General features: G+C 42.8%; 1 protein-coding gene across 4 annotated transcripts in view; it reads right to left on the bottom strand.

Annotated features, from left to right (window-relative positions):
• Positions 1–21,774, bottom strand: part of SMAD1 (SMAD family member 1) — a 48,579-nt gene that overhangs the window by 13,731 nt on the left and 13,074 nt on the right. For all 4 annotated transcript variants that reach the window (XM_042837172.1, XM_042837173.1, XM_042837170.1 and 1 more), the window contains exon 2: positions 12,360–12,985. In XM_042837172.1, the coding sequence (XP_042693106.1) occupies positions 12,360–12,759 (400 nt within the window). In that variant the 5' untranslated portion in view covers positions 12,760–12,985. The remainder of the gene's footprint in view (positions 1–12,359; positions 12,986–21,774) is intronic.

Here is a 21,774-nt window from a genome sequence, read left to right as displayed (position 1 = left end):
TCCAGGAACACGTTTCAGCAAGAACTCTTTTCCTTTCATCCAAGTTACTGTATAGCTTGAATTTATAGCGACCGCGCTAGCTACCTGGCTCGCCAGACAAGCTCGATTTTAGAGGGCCAGGGAAGATCCAAACATAAGCAGCAATTCAGCAGTGCAGGCTTTTTTTCTGCACCAAAAAACACTGAAGTAGCCACAGCACAATCATGACAGGCACTTTGTTCTACTCTACTTGCGATCTTGCTAATCATGTAATGGCCTGTAACCTAAAACCTTGCTAGCAAGGACAGATACGTTTTTTCTGAAGAAAATACTAATATTATACAGACCTTGAACTGAGCCTGGTCCCAACAGTTGCAGTTATATTTTTAACCTAGTCTAGGTTCTTGTCTGGATTAGTACTGAAATGGTTATTAACACTAAACGTCAGTTTATAAATGCAATTTGAATAAAGTGACACAAAAATAATAAAAACAAAATAAAAACAACTGAGCAGCCATTGAATTCCAAGTAAACGCTACTACATGATCAGAGAAACACATCACATACTGCTGGCCTCCCCACACTCTCAAGGCCTCCTCAGCAGCAGGAAACAAAGGCCTCTTTAACTGGGAATATGAACATGATACCAGCTACATCAAGATAAAAGAATCAGCCCTTTTTCCAACACTTCATCTTCTATCTTTAAATGCCTCACAGCAAAGTCCAAGCTACTCAAAAGATTAAAAGCTCATCTTGTTTGAGAGATTTTGTGGGTTACAGAGGAAAGAGGAGAAGAAAGAGCCTACACAGGAGATCTATGCACAAGGAAGTGAAATAAGAAGTTACTGCCCTCCACACCTGCCTGCATCCATTCACTACCTATTTCACAGCTGCACAGCCACATGGGACCAGGCAGCCCCCTGCGAGTCTTCAAGAGAGACTGCCAAAAAGCACAAAGCATCAAAGCAAGCCAGGACACCTCAGCCCCTCCCCGAGAGCCCTGCCCTGCACCCTGACCAGGCGGCCATGCAGGAGAAAAGCAGGAGCACAGCAGAAGCAGCTACGCAGGAGAAGCCCCCACAGGCAGGACTGCATCACTCAATTAAGGAAGGTGATTCGTAACAGTTGATTCACCATAAGGTGAATTAAGAACTGCGAGTAAAAATACAACAAAGACCAACATCGTTCTGACAAACAGGTTCTTCCAATGCATTAAGAAACTTATTCTTCCAGCACTTTGCTTACACTAAAGCATTCAGGTTCTTAGTGGAGTCTCCAAGGATTTAAGAAGCACCCACTATCACTACAACTACAGACCAGGCCTAAAGCCTAGGCCCAAATTCAAATTCAAAGCAGCCAGTTTTGCTTGCCTTTTATATATTTATTTTAAAGATTTAATCTGATGTTTCATTTTCCTAGAACAGCTTCACCAAGTTTCAGTGGATCTCAAACACTCGAGACAGATGTCATTTGTAGTGAGATTTGTTTAGGAATGACAATTTTAGCTGACACCCCTTTAAAAGGAATGCAGAAAGTTGCTGATCACAGCATTTTCTGAAACAAAGCACACCTATCTACCATTCTTTTGAAGTTCCCAATTGCAGAACACCGCAGTAGAAGATGGATCTCCCTTGGCCATACAGGCTGCCTCTTGCCTCTAATGCAACTGTTCTCATAGGCCTCATAAGCCACTGGAAAAAGCCAGGAAATAAAAAAAAAAAAAAAAAAACATTTGAGTTGGACATCATAAATCCCCTCATTCACAACACAGCAAATGTCAGGCCCACTCTGTCTGAATAGTAGGATCCCTCCAAATTAAACACTTTCTGTTAAGCCTGACAGTCCTTTTGTAGTGAGGTCAAGCAATACTTCAGCTGTCATGGTCAACATCTGCTGGACTCATAAATTACAAGCGGAAAAAAAAGTAACAATGAGATCATGTGTTAAAAAGTATTTTCCCTTTCCTGTCTTTATGGTTCTTCCTTACTTTGCTGAGCATTAAAAACACATCTTTCCTATCTCTTCCTTTCCTGCAGATGAAGGTCAAACCATTAACTTTTCTAAAGTTAATTTGTGCAGAAAGTACATCACTTACCTTTCCCATCCGCAGTCTCACATTAAACAATGACATGCATGACATCACAGGAAACCATACAATTTATAGCACTTAAAAGCTGGACAGCAGGATATTTTCTGTAGGTTTTCTGTAATTAAAATATAGCAGTGCCAACTTTGCCAAGGTACACATGCACGTTCTCAAAGTTCAGAAGGACTCAAGACAAGAAAGCATCTCCTCCTCCCAACCATCCCTGTGATGGGATGGGACCTGTGCTCCCACTACTCCTTCAACCTAAAATACTTAAATGCCAAAGTCTTTAAAATACACACAGGAAAGGGAGGATGGGAGGAAGAAAACGACCAGTACTCATACTGCCTAAACAGCCTCAAAAACATCACCGCAGAATTTACTTGAATGCTGCCTAAAATTCACATTCTCCTGCATACAAAATTTAGAGCAGGAGTAGAAGCCCCGAAGGCCACATCAAGTGGGACTGAGCCTACAGCACTGCAATGATTCCGACCCTGAGACAACCACTCCCTGCCATAACCTGATCTCTCTGAGGCACAAGGGTTTTTGGCAGCCTCGACGCTCTTGCTGGAGTCACTGAGGAGTTCATCTGAACACCGTCCTCCCGTGAGCAAAGCCATGAGTGGGACTGGGCAGTTCGCGAGCAGAAATGGGCGCCAGGAATTCAGTGTGTGAAGGGGGTTACATACCGTTCTTGTTCCCCTCACCCCACTCTAAGGCAGTGAGCTCCTGGTCAGGTTGCAGCCCTCGGCCATATGGAATAACAAATTACCAGGGCTCAGTACAGCAGAGGAGGAGGCTGATCTCTGCAGCAGCTGCCAACTTCAGGAAGAGGTATAATTGAAGAGGAGAAAGCATGAGAGAGTTATTCTGTGCTAAGCCAGCACACCTGTTGCTACAAAATAATGAACGAGGGCACATCTTTGTCGTGGGGATCTCTGCAGGACACCAGTGTAGTGAGAATCTCTATTTTGCTGCCTTTGGTGGAAAACAGTTGCAAAAGTATGAAAAATACATATATTTTAAATCATCACTAATTCTATTCACGGATGCACATACTTAAAGGAAACACTAAATACACTGCTCTCTTAAAAAGCTACTGAAACAAGCACATCAAACAGCATCTCACAAAATCTGTAAATTCAACCCCAGAAAAACGGTTAAAACCAGGTAGTGGAGTAGAACCAAGTCAGACAGCTCGATTTCTATACTTTCTCAAACACCGGATTACAAGGTTTTAAGGGTTAAGCTGCGTCTAAATCTTGCTGCAGACGTGCACCTGAATGCCAGTGCTGAAACATGCCTGCTACTAGCAGCACTGCTGCTAAAGGCTGAGGAGGAAGGTAAACCCCCTCGAAGTCAAGCTGGGTATGTTTGCAGAACTGTAGCAAAGAAGAGATCCTATATCTGTCAACAAAGTGAGACAGCCTGGGAATTAGGTAGCTTGTTTTTAACATGCAAATTGCATTCCGAGTTTGCCTGCACCAAACAAGCGGAGCTGTATTAAAGAAATTACAGCTAAAGGGCAATTTCACCCACAGGGCTATTTCATCTAAGAGCCAAGAACGTCAAAAACACAGAATATAGACCAAAGACAACTGGGCTGTTCAGATCAATGTGCCAACCAACCACACCAAGAAAGAAACGCTTTTATGAAAATGTTACAGCGGCCTTTGAAGAAAGCTACTGATCTCTGCTCTTTGTATCTCCGTTCTTCAGAAAACTAACAGGTGTGCTGAGCTCAACATTTTCTTGGTTTTCCTTTTTGTTCTAATTTCACATTCCAGAGATAATGGTTTCAGCAAAGATAGAAAGTCACTGATTTATGATTACAACTTACTTTTTAAAGCCTCTCTGTAAAAAAAAAAAAAAAAAAAAAGAAAAGAAAAGAAGAAAAAACCCTACTCCAGACCGAAGAACACACTGCACATTCCGAGTACGTTATTTTTTATCCAGATGAATTCTGCTTGCCTGACACAAGCCCAGATGATAGCTAGTTTCCCTCACGGGCTTGTTACATGAAGATCTGGGCAAGGATTTCTTTTTTCATGTCTGGAAATTCCAAGAACAAATAATGGAATATTCCAAGCAGCCACACATAAGCAAGCAGGCTCTGATCCCCCTTTCCAAGGTAAATTCCACTATTTCTGCTAGCTTTAGCAAATAAATAAGTAAAAGATGAGCAATTGCTTCTTCACTTTCAACCACCCTGCCCTTAAAAATCATGACAACTTGGTGGATACATGTTACGTAGAATTGCTTGTGCAGCCTTACATGAAAACAGGGCCTTCAGCCCTTATAAAGGCCTCAAGGCACTATAATTAGACTGTGTACTTAAATTTGCAAGCATCATATGGCTTTATTTTCATATGAATTTATGCAAAGTCACTCATGTTTCATGGGGAAAATAAAACTGCATGCCGAGAAGGAAGGAAATCCTCACACAGCAGCTGGCACTATCTGGGGATGGACATGAATACACAAGGCTCACTCAATGCTCTGGATGCGTCCTCCTGTAAAGGCGAAGTGGCAAGGGAAAAAGTCAGAGAACAACAGAAGAAACACCGAGCCAGTGCGCACACACACACACGCACACACAAAATCCTAAAGCACAGCAGCAATGTTAAACTAACAAATTTCAATGCTTCTAAAGACTTCTGCCTCAGTGTCTGCCTTTGAGGCCAGTGTAGCTGGAGCAGGCTGTGACATCCCAGCATGTAACCAGTCCCATGGTGGGAACAGAGCAGGTACCAGCACACACCGAGCTCAGCGCTTACCTCTGCTTGCTGTCTCCAGCATTAACAAGTCACTGAGGCTCTCTGACTGACATGTCTCGCCAAGGTCTTGCTTGTAAACAATAAAACACCAAACAGAAACAGAAGTTTTCATGTCATTAGGTCTTCTTGTGCTGCCTCAAACAAGACCTGGCAAAATTGAATTTTTTTTGACCAGAGGACAAGTTCTCACATAGAAAGACACTTAAATGCCTACACTTAGGATCAAGTTTACTCTTGGTTAAAAATGATTACTGTTGTGGCAAATGCAATTCCCCAAGAATCTCGCTACTTTCTGTTGTTAAAATACCTCATGGCTGAAGCAGACAGCGCTACAGGCTGCAGAGCACAGCAGCAGAACTGCCAGCCTTTCGAGCAGTTGCTCCAAACCTACTTTCTAGTAGCTGCAAAGGAAAAGGCTCAACAATGGCTGTCCAGCAGTCTGTGCTGGGTGACAGACAGACAAACATTCCAGACTTTCTCTTCCGGGAGAAAGCTGTGAACTTTCTCAACCCTTTGTCTTATTTTGCAGTTTCTGTAGACCCCACAGCTTGCTTTGTCATCTTACATAGTTGCAACTCAAGTCTGCATTTAAAAAACAGAAGGGAAAAAGAAAAAAAAGCACAGTTGTTGCTTCGCTGACTTTACTTTTACATCAGACATCTGGTCTAAATGCATTTGGCAAGTAACATTAGTACATTTCCTGCACTACAATATTCAGTTAACATTAGATTTTACTTGCGGATGCTCTGATAAGCTAACATTTTGATTAAACTGACATTTGTCAAGGCCAATTTCAGAATTTAGTACTAATCATATGCACATTAGTGAGGGAGTTCTTGTAAGCTGATTTGAAGGGAGAAGCACTCCTGATACAGGAGTAAGTAAGGAGAAAGTTACAGTGTGATAGCGTGCATTAAGTTAGACATTTACATAGTCCAGAGTTCAAATTACCCGTATGAAAACCATAATCACCATCCTACTGAATAGGTTCAAGTATGAAGTCTGCTCTCCTAAGTCTGAAGAAACATCTGCATCTCATTAATTAAAAACATTAAGAAACAAACTAACATCCTTCTTGACAATTTCTGTACCTTTACCACAGCTCCCCTTCCCAAGGAAAAATAAGTTTGGGCCATCCCCCTCTCTTCTGTCTCCCTGCTTCGGTTCTGGTGGGGAATTCTAAAAGTGAATTCAGCAAAACTGAAATGAGGAAAGTTTCACACTCCTTGCCAAATGAACTGACAGTTGTTTACTATTTTGGGGAACTATCTTATAATTGTACCCACCTGTTGTAACATGCTATTTTTAAAGTTATGCCCAACAGCAGGGTTATGCAGCAATAAGGCAAAACTTCCCAGCAACGCCATCCTCTCCTCACACACCCCTGAGCCTCCAGAGATGCACAAACACTGCTATGTGAAGGGGGAATTTTTGCAAACTGGTTCTGTAAATTAGTTTTGTAAACCGGATCTCCTTTTTCTCTATTTCAAATCAGCTGCTGACCTGTTCCTCTAGTATTTCCCCCCCCAACTCCTCTCTTTTCCTCCTCCTGCTGCACGCGCATTCTCCTTCTCTGGTCTCCCCCCCTTACACTCCCCACACAAGGCTCCTCTCCGTGCTCCCTGCATCCCCTCTTATCCAGCACCACCCTCCAGAAGGCCAGGCAGTGGGGGAGTGCTGCACACAGCTGGTCCCCAGCTCCCCTGAGCCCTGGCCATCAAAGCTTCTCCATCTGGCCGGAAAGCAGCCGGAGGCTCTCCTGCCGCCTCCGGTCCCTTCCAGGTGCTGGGGCCATGCAGGCCCTGGGAACCCTGGAAGCCCAGGCAAGCTGGCAGTCCCACTGGGAACTGCTGCTCCCCCCCATTTTCCGTCCTGCTTCCCTACTTGACCCTGGAGGAATTACAGCCTCTGCCCATTTGATGATGCCTGCAGAAGCAGCCAGAGCCACAAACAGCACACTGTATTTGAACTCTGCTGCTTATCTGAAGCCTAAGCTCTCTTTGCGGTGATGTAACAGGTACCAGCTTGGGTACCATAGCTTCATACACAGCGATCCTAGCCTAGGTGGGTACCAGGGAACGAGACTGGGCTTCACTAATGGGCCCGCTTCTTTTTTTGGTACAGTACCTATATGGAGAAAGAGCACACACGAGCAAACATAAGCCAGCACAAGCTACACAATCACACAACTAAATATCTGTATGATTTCACAAAGCATTAGAAAGATCCCTTAAACATTTTTTCTTCTGCTGAGCACCAGAGCAGCAACACTTGTCTGTGGAGCATCCAATTCCAGGGTTGCACAAATCTCAACCTGCCTTAGCCAGGATTTCCACCATTTTGAGTTTCCTTCTGCACCTCAGGTGCACGCAATCAGGTGTGCGGCCTGACAGATATATTCAGAGCAAAGAACAGAGAAGACCAAAGACAAGTATGAAAGCAATCAGGTTAAAGTCACAGGCTGGAAGCACAAACAGCACAACACAGCTACTGCTCCTCACAGAGCCCAGGGACAGACTCGGTCTGCTCTCGCGGCATAAAGCACCTCTATATTTACGTTAAACGTTTCTTGCTGCTGAAGACAAGCTTACTGAGGTAGACATCTACTTTAAATTCATGGTTATACTGGAAAGGAACATGATCCTTAGACAAAATTAAAAATTCAGCCGTTCTGACAACGCTTTCATCCACGTCACAAATAAGCATCCACTGCTTGTTCTGCAATTTAGGCAGAATACAGGCAGGCAAGCAGAAGAGTTCATCGGTTGATGAACACAACGAGAATCTCTGAAGCACATCAGCTGGTTCTGACAGAGCAGTTTTAGTGCTCCTCTGCACTGTTTGGTTCAAGAATAGTGCAGCATTAGTCATCACCTCCAGAAATGAATACCAAAACATAACAACTACATTTCCCAAGCCAGGCTTAAGCTTTCTAAGATCTGTGCAAAGCAGGCTTCTTCTGAGCCTGACCCCCAAATACACCAGCATATTCTAGCACACCACTGTCAGAAGATACCACACAGCTGTGAGCTTGTATACACCCTACATAAAATACTCTGCACCATCGGCTTCCACACACCAAGCTAAAGGAAAAGTTAACCACTCTCTTGCTTCCTTTGCAAAATATTATAAACTCTCTTTAATCTAGAAGGCTGATAAGCAGCAGGGGCCAGCTAACACAATTCTGCAGCAGATGGAAACCATGGCTGGTACCCATCAGTTCTATGGGAATATCAAACACACAGTTCCTTCCTTCCTTCTGTTCAGCTAAGAAAAGGAACTGAACCACCCCTCCTCCTTTTTTTTTTTTTTTTTTTTTTTGAAAAGCAGTGTCAACATAAGCACCTCTTCATCCTCCCTGTTTCCCTATCCCATCCCTGTTTTGCTATTAGAGCAAACTAGATCCAGGCTTTTTAATTTCTCCAAATTCCGAGTCATATCTTTCACCTGATTCCATTGGCATAACTGAAGAGAGAGGCAAGAAACAGAGGGTGCATCTTCGTGAAACCAAAACTACAGACTAAAAGGAGGAAAGAAAGAAGCATCTCAAGAAAGACTTCGGGATGTCATTTCACGTGTTCTCCAGCAAAACCAGAAAGGTCATTTGTGACATTTTCAAACACAGTTGAGGAACAACACATTTGCTTTTTCCTCTCCCAGTGTCTACACCCAATCTTGGGTCTCAGTTATACTTAAAGAGTCCCAGAGCGCACAGAAGCCTCATCTCCAAGTATCTCTAAGCCAAAAGCTAAAACTGAGGAGAAAAAGCAGATTCAGCCACACAAGCACGCCAATTCAGCTGACTGCACCAGCTTTTAAAAGGCATCATATCGAGACCCTACCCACCTTAATTAAAAGCTTTGCTTCGCTTTGGCAAGGGAAAAAATTTCACACCTAGTAACTACAGCCATTTCTGCACCAGAAATAATTCTGCACCCAACAGACCTATGAAACAGCACCAGCAAGCTACTGTAACACACCTCCAGACAATATTTCATCCTGGCACCAGACAATGTGTTCCTGTTCTCAGCAACAAAACAGCCTCCACTTGGCCTGCGTGTTTCACACCACCTCTGCTCCCACCCACGGGCCAGATGCGAGGCCCTGTGGGTACATGGGTGTTCCTCTATCCCCTGGATGACCCTGATCAGTCCATGAGATAAGGCAGCAGCAGGATGGGAACAAAACACTGCCAGGCTGCTTCAGCACAAGGCCACGGAGACAGCTGTGCTGGCACAGCCCAACGCAGGAGCTGCTCATGGATGGCATCTCCGAACAGCAGATTTCTGTCTGGTTAGTTTTTGTGACCATATGGGTGTCAGTGCCTGCACAGAGCCTCTGCAGCAGGTTAGGAGTTACTACCGTAACTCCAAATCACACCCAAGTCTCTTGCTGGATATCAGCAGTTAGGGACACCTGGGAGACTCTGAAACTCCAGGCAGTTCTCTCCTCAGCCTCCCCAAAACTCCCCACAACCAGTTTTTATCCAACCTCCCTAATGGAGAAAAATCTTGCTTAAATTCAGGTGTAAGATCGTGGTTCAGACAGACAACAGCATGCCAATTGCAATGATTTCCAAGTTCATATTTTTAAGCTGAATAGCAGGGTTGCACCCCTCTGGCACTGTGAAAACATAAAAGCATCCATGAGACTAATTTCCCAACTGAAAGCACTACAGGATTTTATCTATTTGAGGATTTACCGTTAATCCACTCTTCAGAACTTACACAAACACCAACCACGTTGGTGTCCACGTGACAACTAGCAGGAAAGCGAACAGAGCACACTGATCCCATCCCAGGCAGCACCCCACAGAGCAGCTTCTGAGCAGGTGGGACTGTTTGAGGCAGTGAAGCGCTGACCCAGCTGGCAGGCAGAGCCAGGATTTCGCAATGTACTTGTACAGCCTGCACCGAGTGCCCATCATGCACTCCCTTGAACTTCTAGCTTCGTTTAGTCAAGTACAATTCCAATCCTCCTGGCTGTGGTGATAACCTTGGAAACACAAGTCTTGATATCTGCTTGGGTACGTAGGCTCTTGGAAACAGTGACTCACGCGTGAATTTCCCCTATCCATTAAACTCCAACTGTAAGCACTTAGGAAGCAATAACAGTGTTTTGATGTCCGGGCAAAAATGGGGAAAACGGTTAGCCAAATTTGAGAGTGACTGTCAGGAACTGAAGCTGAGACTGACACTCTGGGGACAAAGAACAGGGAAGGGAAAGGAAGAGATGTTCTAACTTATGAAGCGCACATCTCTAGGCCAAACGGCAGCTCACTTAGCACCTGTTCCCAAAAGCCACATATTCCATATTTATCCAAGCAATATCCCTCAAAACAACGATTGATCTCAATTAATTAAGCGGAAAAACCTCCTTCACAAACCCAGTCAGAGACCTCAGTGAAAACTTCTGCTTTAGACCCCACTCTTGCATTTTGGAATCCACTGAAAGTTCTTCATATGCGACTGCCACATACACACAACTTTTATACCTGCAGCCTGTATCTATACCTATGCTCACTAGGCAGAAAGTAGCTCCTGTTCAGCACTCCCCTCCAGAAAATTTCAGCTGGTCAAAGCGGCACACTGATCTTCTGAAGGACAGAATACTTCCATCAGCTCTGACAAGCTGATTCCAGCCCTCATCTAAACAAGAAAGCTGCCCAGTCATCTATGAAGCAGATGACCAGAAGTACCTAGTTTTTCCTTAAGGGCAGTGGCTGGGCAGAAGGGAAACATTTCATTGCTACCATCTCCAAACTGGTTAAGCCACTCTTAGTTTTTCCAACAGCAAACATTCTCTAACTACACAAACTCCAGAAATTTTTAACTTACCCCAAAACAACTTAACAGGAATCCCAAATTCAAGCTTACGGTTAATAACATTTTGCTGGTTCCCAATTACACAATCTATAGGATGACACAGGACCCCAAACCACTTTCCAACTACTTAAGCTACCTAGCAGTACTCGACGCATTTTAGTTAGACATCTTTTGAAAGTTCTATTCTATCCCTACCGTGTATATCTCAATGAAGTGACAGGATACAAATACATATGGCATAAATGACGAACATTAGAATGTTCTCGAACTCAGTAACTGCTTCCAAGATAGAAGGGAAATGAGTCGTAACACATCACTTGGTGTTACCATGACAGCAAGAGCCTAACTGCTGCTCACTCTGACTGAACTAGATGTGCTCTGGGAATCTTACTTTTCAGTACTTTGGAACATTGAACATGTGCACCTGGTGCAGACACATGCAAACAACAAATAGCACAAACTATGTATTTTATTGTCCCATTTCTGCTTAACATACAACCCTTAAAATCTTTTAAAACTCTTTTTTTTTTTTTCTTTTTCCTTCCAGTGCAGAGGGTTCCTTTGTTAAAGCATCTGCTGCATAGAAGACATACTTAATGAGTATCACACACATGATTTCCAAACCAATACTAACACACCAAAGGGAAATATTTGCCATCTAGATACGCACTGTGTGCTTCAAATACAAGATAAATGCAATTTCCATTAACAGGAAAACAATCTGGTAACGTCATTTCCACTGCAGTTCTTAAACAATCCATGCCACTCTGCAGAAACAGCTTCACAGTTTACAAAGTGGCTAACGCAGACAGATTTCCTAAATTTAAACCAGAAAGGCCCACTCACACCTGCAGTGCATTTCTGCAGATGTCCCTGTACAACCTCACAAGTAACTGGAGACTACTGGAGACATGTTTAAGCGCATTTCATCTTAGTCCCTGGAAATATTCTGAAAACAATCTCACATGAGCAAATCAAGCACAGATTTACTAAAAAGGGATTTGGCCCTTGAAGAGGAGACAGAGAACAGGCTGCACTTGTTAAAGCGTGGAAGTGGGTAATGGGTAAACAGACACCACTTGCAGAACAACTAAAGGTAAAAACTTCATGTACAAAAAAAATCCACTATCAAAGCTCCAGGTTCAAAGAGTATATTCTGTAGTCTGAAAAAAAAAAAAAAAACCAACAAAAACTCACAGACTTCGAAATTCCCAAGTTGTAGGAGGTCTTAAAGACAGTAGCATCTTCTGGAGTGTGAAGGAGCTGAAGAGATAGAACTGAAATAATAACAGAAAGGCCATACAGGAAAGTTTTTCACCCAGTTGCAGTTATCCCTCCTGCACCATTTCACACATACTCAACCTGCACAGTTCAGTAAAAACAGAAAAAAAATAAAATGAATTGGGGTATAGTGGCCACCAACAAAACCAGGAAGCAATAGGTCCAGCAACTTAAGGCACATACAGAGAGTATGCCACCGCACAGTGAAAAAATGCACTTATAGCAAGTATTCATCCTACGAAAGGGAGAAGTGCAAATCAACGCTTATAGCCAGATAGATTGCAGAGTACAAATCTGACGTGTGCAAACAGCTACTTCTGCTTACTTAAGCTGATGAGTCACATGATTAACTGCCATACTTTGCATTGTTTAGATAAGGTGCAAAGGTACAAACAAGGAAGAACTTACCAGGACTTTCTACCCGCTTGTAGTGGTAAGGATTGATGCAAACCTCCTTCTGCTTTGAACCAAAAGGAAACTCACAGCATTCCAGTGGTTTCAGTTCATGATGGCTTTGCAGGTCTGGCCAGCGCCACACTCTGCAGTAAATTACATGTGGCAGCCCTTTCCGGTGTGAAACCTGAAGCCGGCCATCCAAGGACCGAGGAATTGTGACACAGTTGCTGGGCTGACCAGGACAACTTAACGCTTTCTCCAGCTCCTCCATAGCACCTTTCTTCTTCTTCAGTTTTTTCACTAGCGCATCAACAGCCTTCTCTGCCCATTTTTCTTCTTCATCTCCCTGCTTCCACCCCAACAGTCTCTTCACCGCTGGGCTGGTGAAGGAAAATAAACTTGTCACGTTCATGCTGACCCCACTTGGTCACACCGGATACCACAGACCAAGCAGGGGAGACTGTCCTGTTCTTCCACCGCAGCTGCACGGCAGATTTCAATCAGTAGTCAAAAGCAGCCTGCCCAAATAATGGTGGTGCTTCTGCTGTTTCAGTCCTCCCGTCCCAGGACGGCCATGCTGACATTCCCCCTTGACAGATGCAGCCTTCTCATCGTACTAAAGCCTTCCGGCTGAGAACCTGCAGGAGAAGAGAGAAAAAGGCAAACAGATTTTACGCTTTTAGTTAATCACCAACAGTTAAAAACATTCCACCCCTCAAGAGCAGTATGACCAAAGACCTACTGAACAACAACAAAACAAAAACACAAAGCGTCAGCAGTCTCAAGCAGTCTCAAAGGAACAGCCTGACAAGGACTTCTACATAGCAGAGCTTGCTGGTGAAGCCTTTATACTCTTGCTACCAAAACAGTCCTGAATAAATGAGGGGATTGCCCTGAAAAACAGTGACACTGCATAAACAAAACAAAACAAAGTTGGAGGAAGTTAGGGAAAAGCAGGAAATAAGTGCGAAGGTGGGGAAATTTAGAAGGTAGAAGGACAACTGCCCCTCTGCTCAGCTCCCTTAACCAACCTGCTATGTAACCTCAGCAATTTTTGTGCCATGCAGCAACGGCAACCGCATTTGCCAGCTTCAAATAATGCTTCTGCTCACTGCCCAAGTGTAGCCTTGCTTAGTGTTGTGAGAAAGCGGACAGAAAAAAGAAAAAATAAGTCACAATTGCAGTCCCTCACATACTTGCCAAAAGGACAAAGTTTTAGGAACAGTTAGGAACAAAAGGGCATTGTAGGAACGCAGTTTCATCAATTTCAGCTTAAAACAGTCCCCTATATTGCATCTTACACTGTTAAGTGAAAACTACACTCCTACAGCCTATCAACTTGGCAACTTCACACAGCAAAACATCCCAATAAACTCACGCAGCATGAGCAGTGCTTTTGGTTTTGGTTTCCCAGTGAAGATGAAAGCAAAATACCTCAACAGCACTACACTACCCAGCTCTCTGCAAGCACTACAAATTGAAAATTACTCCATGGGACCTATGCGTATCACGATCTGAGACAAACTGTTCAGCTTCACCTGAGTTACTTTGAGTGGCAAACCAAAAACAGAAAAGTAGCAAGATCCGTGCCCTCATTCATCTCTCCATAAGAAAGCAAAGCTCTGTCTTCCCAACCCATCAAGCAGCCCTTGCATAAACAGAATGAAAGGGAAAGACATCATGAACTTATTTCACTGACTACATCCTGATCGCTCCCTTCACAATGCCAGCCTGATGTGCTCAAAGACATGAAGGAGAGGGAAAGAGGAAAAACTGATATAAGGGTTTCAGGTTACCACCAGTGATCTTCAAGTTGGGAGGCATGAAACAGCAATGAAGTGATGGGTGAAGGTGGGAGAACTCTGCTTGCCGAGAAGTCCCCGTTACAGGACCTTCTGTGAGCAGCAGGCTTCACATTCACTCAGGTTAGGAGCAAGCAGGAGACTCACCTCTGTCACGGGGAGCAGGGGAACAAGGAGATAAGGAGCACTAAAACAGAAACATTCAAATGAAGCATGAAGACAGACGGGAAATGTATCCCAGAGGAGATATCAACAGGTCGCAGAAGAAGAGGAAGAGGATATAAATGTTTTTGTTACCACCAGACAAAAAACAAATAAATAAATCCATACAACTACCCATACACAGACAGGTTAGAAGGTATCAGAGCAACCATGAGCCTGAATTGCAAGTTTATAATAAAAAACAATTACAATTGAAATTGTAAATGTTGAGCCACACTTACGCTCCTAACTGTCGTAACTGTAATTTCAATGCGTACCTCTACACTTACAGCACTTGAAGCTGAAACCCATCCACTTGATTCAAGTAAGTTGTCACTAAAATAATTGCCTAACTGCAAAGGTTCCACTTCATTAGGTCAAATGCATAAACTACATTTATGTCAATAATGATCTTGAACTAAGATAAAGACCACATCTACCTGCACTTCGCAGCAGTACTTCCCATGTCTTTTACGCTGAGACTTCTACTTGAAATGTCAGCGCAATGGAAGATATGCATAAGCCTGGGGCAAATTTAACAATATATTTTGTTACCTGAGCATGAGCTATGCTGTTAACTGAACTAAAACTCCATTACTGTCACTGACTGCGCTCCAGGTATATTTTATCCTTATATACATTCAAAAGTGCTCTACTAAAATGCTGTTTTAGCTCAAGCATTTTATTATCAGAGATCCAGTACACTTGCTTCAGATGTGCATGCAAGTACCGGAGTTATTCTTAACTCATATATAGCTTCTATCTCATTCCATTTTCTAAATGTTTCTTCTACTTTTAGAAAACAAAAAACACACGTTCCACACACAAAATGTACACCACTATTATCAAGCAATCAAGTCAAGCTTTCTATTTCACACCTATTACATTTAAAACAACAAAAAAATAATTAGAATACTTGCATTGAAGTTCTCAGTGAAAAAGAAACCAGTCTAAAAGTCTAAATCTCAACCCAAGCTTGAGTCTACATCCATAGAGCTGTGTCAGCATTGATTACCATGACATGACCCACTTGTACCAAGCTTCTTCAAAAATAGATGGGCAAACTACTTGTTATGCAGGGATAAAGTTTTCTGCCTATTAAAATAGTATGCTTTCACTAGAGTCTGAAAATACAGCCTTAACATCTGCTTGCACATAAGGTCTGCTCAGACCAGAAAGACATGCAGACGTAACCCCAAGCAGCCACGCTATAGGAATAGATTTTCTGACATTCTTAGATCACATCCTAAAACGAGCACACACCCCATTCCAAAAAGCACACATTCCAAAACACATTTCAGCATCACAACCAAAAGTGTTATCTTAACAGCTGGCACCTCTGGAGCAGCAACCAGTAGGAAATACACTTGGAGCACAGGGAGTCCCATTGGACACAGTACTCGGAAATACAGATGAAAACAAGACAGCTTAGTAGCTGCGAGCTGCACCTACAACCTGCTGCTAATGCTCACCCTGCCCAGAGAAGATCCAGGTCCTGAATTAGCCAGAAAGAAAAGCAAGACAAAATGAACAAACAAACAAACAAAACCCCCACGCTGCTATATACCAGTCGAATGCTAAATTCCAATAGTGGTGTCAAACTAAAAAAAGGTCGTGTAGGTGGAGATTTTCATTTCCAAGAAGCCAGAAGCACGCCTCTAGCACTGAGCTTCTGCCAGTACATTCTGTTTCCCTTTCTGCCACTTTTGGTTTCTGCAATGCATCATTTCCTGTATTACTTTTGCACAAAGTGGTCTTATCAGCTGGAAGTGCAAAATAAAGATTAAACCGCAAGTCAACAGATGACAGTCTGCATCTGCCTTCCCAAATACACATGTCCTTCTGGGAAAATAGGAGCTGCTACTCCAATGGCTGAGCAACCACCAGCCATAGAAGGTTATGTTTCCTCACAAGGTACCAGTGCAACAGGCTAAGCCAAACAACAGGACCCTCTCCAAAAGGCAATCTGGAATCAGTTGAAAGGAAATGAAGTTGTTACCCACTTATCAGCCACTCTTTACACATCAAAAACTACGTGGTTTTTACTGCGTGTTCTGTCTGCTGAGGGATGAGCTGGAATCAACCAACTCTTAATATCAGCACTGCTTTATTCCCCCTCCTCCACTGCCGCTATCTTTTGTGCAATCTTTGGATTGACATACAGATAGACCCACATGCAGCTTGTGAATGGCGTGGGACAAAAATGAGTGTTATACACAGAGCTGTTCAGCCAGCCTTGGGTTTAAAACTGCCATACTTGGGCAAAACACCTAAAAACAAAGCTCTGCTTTCCTGGGCTCACAGTTACCCTACCGGCAACACGAAGCAGACAGTAAAACACTCAGCAAGACTGTTCTCAAATTCCCACAGGAGATCCCATAGGAAACAGCCCGGCTTTGCATAAGTGATTGTTTTTGGTGGGTGGAGAGGGCTGGGACAATTAGGTGATCCTGTGCTGTGCAGAAGGTGAAACAACTCCAAACCCGAGTTTCAGGCAAACAAGCAGCTCTAGCCCTCCCAGCTAACTTCCATATTTGTATCACAGCTCAGGGATGCAGAAAGGATCCCATTAAGTACTTTTCATAAGTGCTCAGCGCAGTTAGACATAAGAAGAGGCAAGAACCACAGCAAATAGAATCTACATAATTGTTACTGAAGAAAGCTGTCTAGTTTTTTAACTTAAAAAATCCAATGTTATTTAATGTACCTTCTCCCAGCATCCATTGATTATTGACATTTGAATTTGTGTCTTGAAAACAGTCAAACATTTACCTTCCCCAAGAGACAACTTTCCAGCAGTTCTCGCCTCCTCTGAGTATGACACTTATTTTTAAAAAGTTTAAAAAGAAAAATGATCAGATTTTGGCACAGAAGCCAGAGAGCTGTCACTTTCCCCCCTGCAAGAGCTATTTCCATTTATTCCCGTTTAAGACCAACTCCAAAGACTGAGCTAACGCTGTGTTAGGTATCGGAATGAACACTGGGCTAACGTTGCGTTAGGTTTCAGAAGAATAAACATGTAGTATCCTTTAGCCAGAGCCAGCAGGCCTGGAGGGGGACGTGACTCAAGATGCTTTGAGGATGTTGCCTACTTCGCAACACAACTCAAGGTCCATTACCTTCATTGTAATACTCAAGTACACACTCATAGGTCAAGAAGACCCCTGCCCTCATGATCCTCATGATCCCTCCCCTGAGCAGGCGTAGCAGTACAAGTATGGAGTCAGCAATATTATAATTATATGTAAATTATGAACTGATCATCGTGAGGAGGACTGAAAAAATTACTAACTGTAACTTCTTAGTATAGCATGGATTGTTCCATTTGGTGTGTTTGATATGTGGGAAACCACTGAGCACCCAGGCTCATACAAACCTGAAATGAATAAGCTGTGTCTCCCCGAATGCACGATTACTGACAGTGCACAATACTGACAATCACACTGGGTGACAATCTGCCCTTCAGACATTACCATAAAGCATATAGTCCAAGCATCTGTTACATCAGGTTGTGCAAGACTTCTTCTGGCTCCTTATTCTTGGAGCAAGCAGCAAAAAGGTTTTGATTTTCTTCTTCACATGAAGTGACTTGTTAAGGAGCCGAGTCTTCTGCTGATTTACTTTGCTAATCAAAGAATTCTTTCTTTGTACCTTCTTAAGGTACAAGATCAGACCTCGTTCATCTTGGAAGAATGCACGGAAACCTTACAGAAGCCTCGGTAGCATCACAGTACTCATGCAAAAAGAGATAGTAACTTCAGACTGCTGTAAAACTCGTTAGAGTTTAAACACAGCCTGATTTGGCTTTCCTCACATTTCTGAAAAGGATAAGGAGAATCAGTGCCAGGAGTGGGCAGGTAGAAAAAGTTCATGTTTTTAAAGAAAAAGCTCTTTAAAATGCAAACATATTTATTTCTGATATGAATCAGCATGTGACACACAATGTGCATATTGAGTGTTCAAATAAGAAGTGAGTACTGCTGTTGAAAATACTTCAAAATATTCAACAGGCTTTTTTCCTGGCTTATAGCAGACAGCCAGCAAGGGCTGGGATACTTCCAGCCTGCCCAGGCTCTGTCTGGATTCCTGAAGCTAAAGCCAAGCACCATGTCTGAGAAAGAGGACAAAGACAAGCGCTCACCATATTTGAATGAGAGGTCGCCCTTTGAAGGAAGTCACCAACGTGTAATTATTCATCCCTGAGAGCAAATCCTTTTGGGCACCAACCTGCCCCGCAACACAGCAGACTGTAATAGAGCACAGCAGTGGTGTGAAGAGCAGGTACCAACTGGAGCCCAGCTGACCACAGCAGCGGTCTGCACAACTTCTTGCACAAACTCCCTACCAGTTATTGGAGATTACAGCTATCAGTAATACTTCCCTCTGTCGAAGGACTTGCCCAGCTTCTAACATTTGATAAGAAAATCAGATTTACGAGTTCTGAACATCACCTGAGCACCAAAAAGCAGATCCACCGCTCACTCAAAATGAGACAATGAGGCAGTGGATGCCTTACGTAACAGGGGGCACACGACAACAACCTCAGCAATGAAGTTTCCACTGCTCAGTTATTCCAGAGCATGAAGAAACGACCACATGCCATCATTATCCGCCAGCCCCTTGCCAGTTATCATCACAGCTCAAATCAGATACACAGGCTCTGGCTGGTTTCTACCACGAACCAAAACTTTTTCCTACATTCTCTGACCACAGGAACCAGTTTCCAGTTCCCAGGTTTGAAAGACTTCATTAACTTCATTGTTGTTCCTCCTGAGAAAATGCCTCATTTCTGTACACAGTAAAACCCTGTGTTACTGTGTTACAGTCCAACTAAACTGGCATAGGAGTCATGGTAAACAAATATGTAATTGTGAGAAGTAACACAATGAAGACACAGCAGAGGTGTTTCCCCGATTTTAACAGAGATACATCATCAAATGAATATTCTTAATTTAGAAACAAACACATACACACACTTCTTGCTAATGCCAGATGCTGTTCTTTGTTATTTCTGACATTTAAAAACTGTACTCCTGAAGACAGATTGGAACAACACACCTTGCAAATTAATTTATACCCTTAATAAAGCAAAATTCCTCCCTGTTACAAGAAACATTAACGTGTACAGTCCCTTAATCATCAAATCCTCAAACCACGGGCTTTTCACCAAGGTTAAAGAAAAATGGCAAACTCCTAGTTGGCACTGATGAATTTTGCTTATCCTAATGTTCAGACACAAGTGAGTCCCAGTGAAGTCAGTAGGTGCCATTTTTCTGATGAACACCTGATTCATCACACCAGGACAACAGGCAAATAAGAAACAAAAACCAAATTGAATTAGCTTCATAATTTCATAACTGGGAACAGCCCAGAGCATAGGTGGGCTCGAACAAAAAGAACACACTGAGACAGAGACCCAGGTGTGGAGAAACCTCTTCTGGTATTGGCAAGCAGCTGCACTGAATCAGACGTGTTACCAAAGATTCTCTCTCAAACTGCAAGTTAATATTTTAACTTCAGTCAGGAAGGAACTGTAATTCGATGATTCGGTTAGAATTCTGACACAGATGGGATTACAAAACTATGAACTCGGCTGAAATAACTTACAAAATGAATACAATGCTGGGAACCACAAATCTTGACAGGATGGCATTCATGTGGGTTATTTTTTGAAAAGCTATAATGAAAGATTTTTTTACACTTTTTACACTCTGTGCAAACACAAGGTCACTTACAGAGATTTACAAATAAAGCCAAACATTCAAAAGAAAAAAAAAAAAAAACAGAAAGATGTCAGAAGACAGAATGAATTACCAGCCATTGCAGCTAGCATTATAATGTACATTCCTGGGGCAAATTTATCTATATTACTTCCACAGGCATTATCCCACTAACCACTCAGAATGGACAGGACAGGAGAAAGCAAGGAGCTCAATTAGTAAACGACACAGGCCAAGCTGTGAAAACGCAGAACAGTCTGCAGACCAGTTTGAACCACTGCCATCAGCCCTGGCCATGGCTTTGTGAACACAGGGTACCTATAAAGATTCCATAACCAATCTAGCCATCTACATTAGAAATCCTCTAGTAAAAGTTACAAAAAAAAAAAAGCTGTGGGAAATAGTTTGCTCTCCCTTTCATCGTAAAACTCCAGAGCAACTCCCTTTTTCCACAAAGATCATTCCCTTTCCTGACTTTTTGAACTGTCTTCAGAAAACAGGTGTTGTTTACAACAATAACAAAACACACATCTGTGTGGGTGTGTTACTACACACAAAGGCAGGATAACTGAAACCTCTTCCTATATTTAGATCTGTCTGGTCAGCTCTAATTGCTGAATTTAATCAAAACCTTCTCCAACGGAAACACATCCATATTCATCACAGGCATCAAAGGAAACATCTTTACAAACTATATCCTTTTACAAACCAACACATGGTCCCACGCCACTTGCCCAATTGTTGAATTCCTCCTTTGGGAAGGGCATGGAATTTTATTTCTCTTTATCAGCTGTAAAAAGCATTTCCCTGCAATTCATCAGGAGGTGGGAGGAACTTCCTTCACAGGTGAGGGGGAAAATATACTGACATGTCACTGTCAGGGTTTTTTTGTTTGTTTGTTTTTAGGGGTAGTTAAAACATACATTTGCAACATAAAGGAAAACTTGCAGGAAAAAAAAAAAAGCCCATCTCCTCTAAAGCTTCAACATTTTTTGGACTGAAGTCCATTGAATGCAAAATGTGTTTTGTCTTTACAGAACAGCACAGACTGCTTGGAGTCAGGACAGGCTCTGCTGGTCCCCATCTAGTGTACTTCTACAACAGTGTATTTTTAAGAAGACAACCACAGCAAATGCAATCCAGTTATGCTCAGCTTACACAAGCTGCTGCTCCTACAAATAATTCACTTCACTAAGACCACGCACTGATACAGTTACATCAGCTGCATTAAACCACTTCTGAAGACTATGGCCCAGATCTCATTCATCAGAGATTAACTAAAGATGTTAAACTGCAGCTCCAGATACCCAGCTTTAAGGCAGAATGTTTCAGCAATGCAAGAGGAAACAAAAACCAAGAAGGAAAAATTATTTATTCACTAATTGAACTGTCACTAGGTCAAGCCTGAATGAAGAATAGACCGATGAAAATTAAACCAAGGAAAGAAAGGCCATTAAGATAAACAACTCTTTTCACAGCTTGGCTCTCCCCCCACACCCCAGCACACCACTTGCAAATTCAAAACAAGAACAGCCTCTTCAGATTGCCACCATTCTTGAGGTACACAGCCATTCAGATGTGTGCTTTACTTAGTTGAAAAAGGACTCCTCTGGTTTTGCTGCTGTTTTGTTGCTGTTTTTCTTTTTTGCCTAGTCTGCAAAACCAATGGAGGTATTTCTTGCTTTAGAACATGATCTTCATCAC

Source organism: Centrocercus urophasianus, unplaced genomic scaffold, assembly GCF_019232065.1.
Source record: "Centrocercus urophasianus isolate 14NV4802_14NV808 unplaced genomic scaffold, USGS_Curo_1.0 seq_69, whole genome shotgun sequence".
Classification (NCBI taxonomy): domain Eukaryota; kingdom Metazoa; phylum Chordata; class Aves; order Galliformes; family Phasianidae; genus Centrocercus; species Centrocercus urophasianus.
This window is presented reverse-complemented; position numbering and strand designations above follow the sequence as displayed.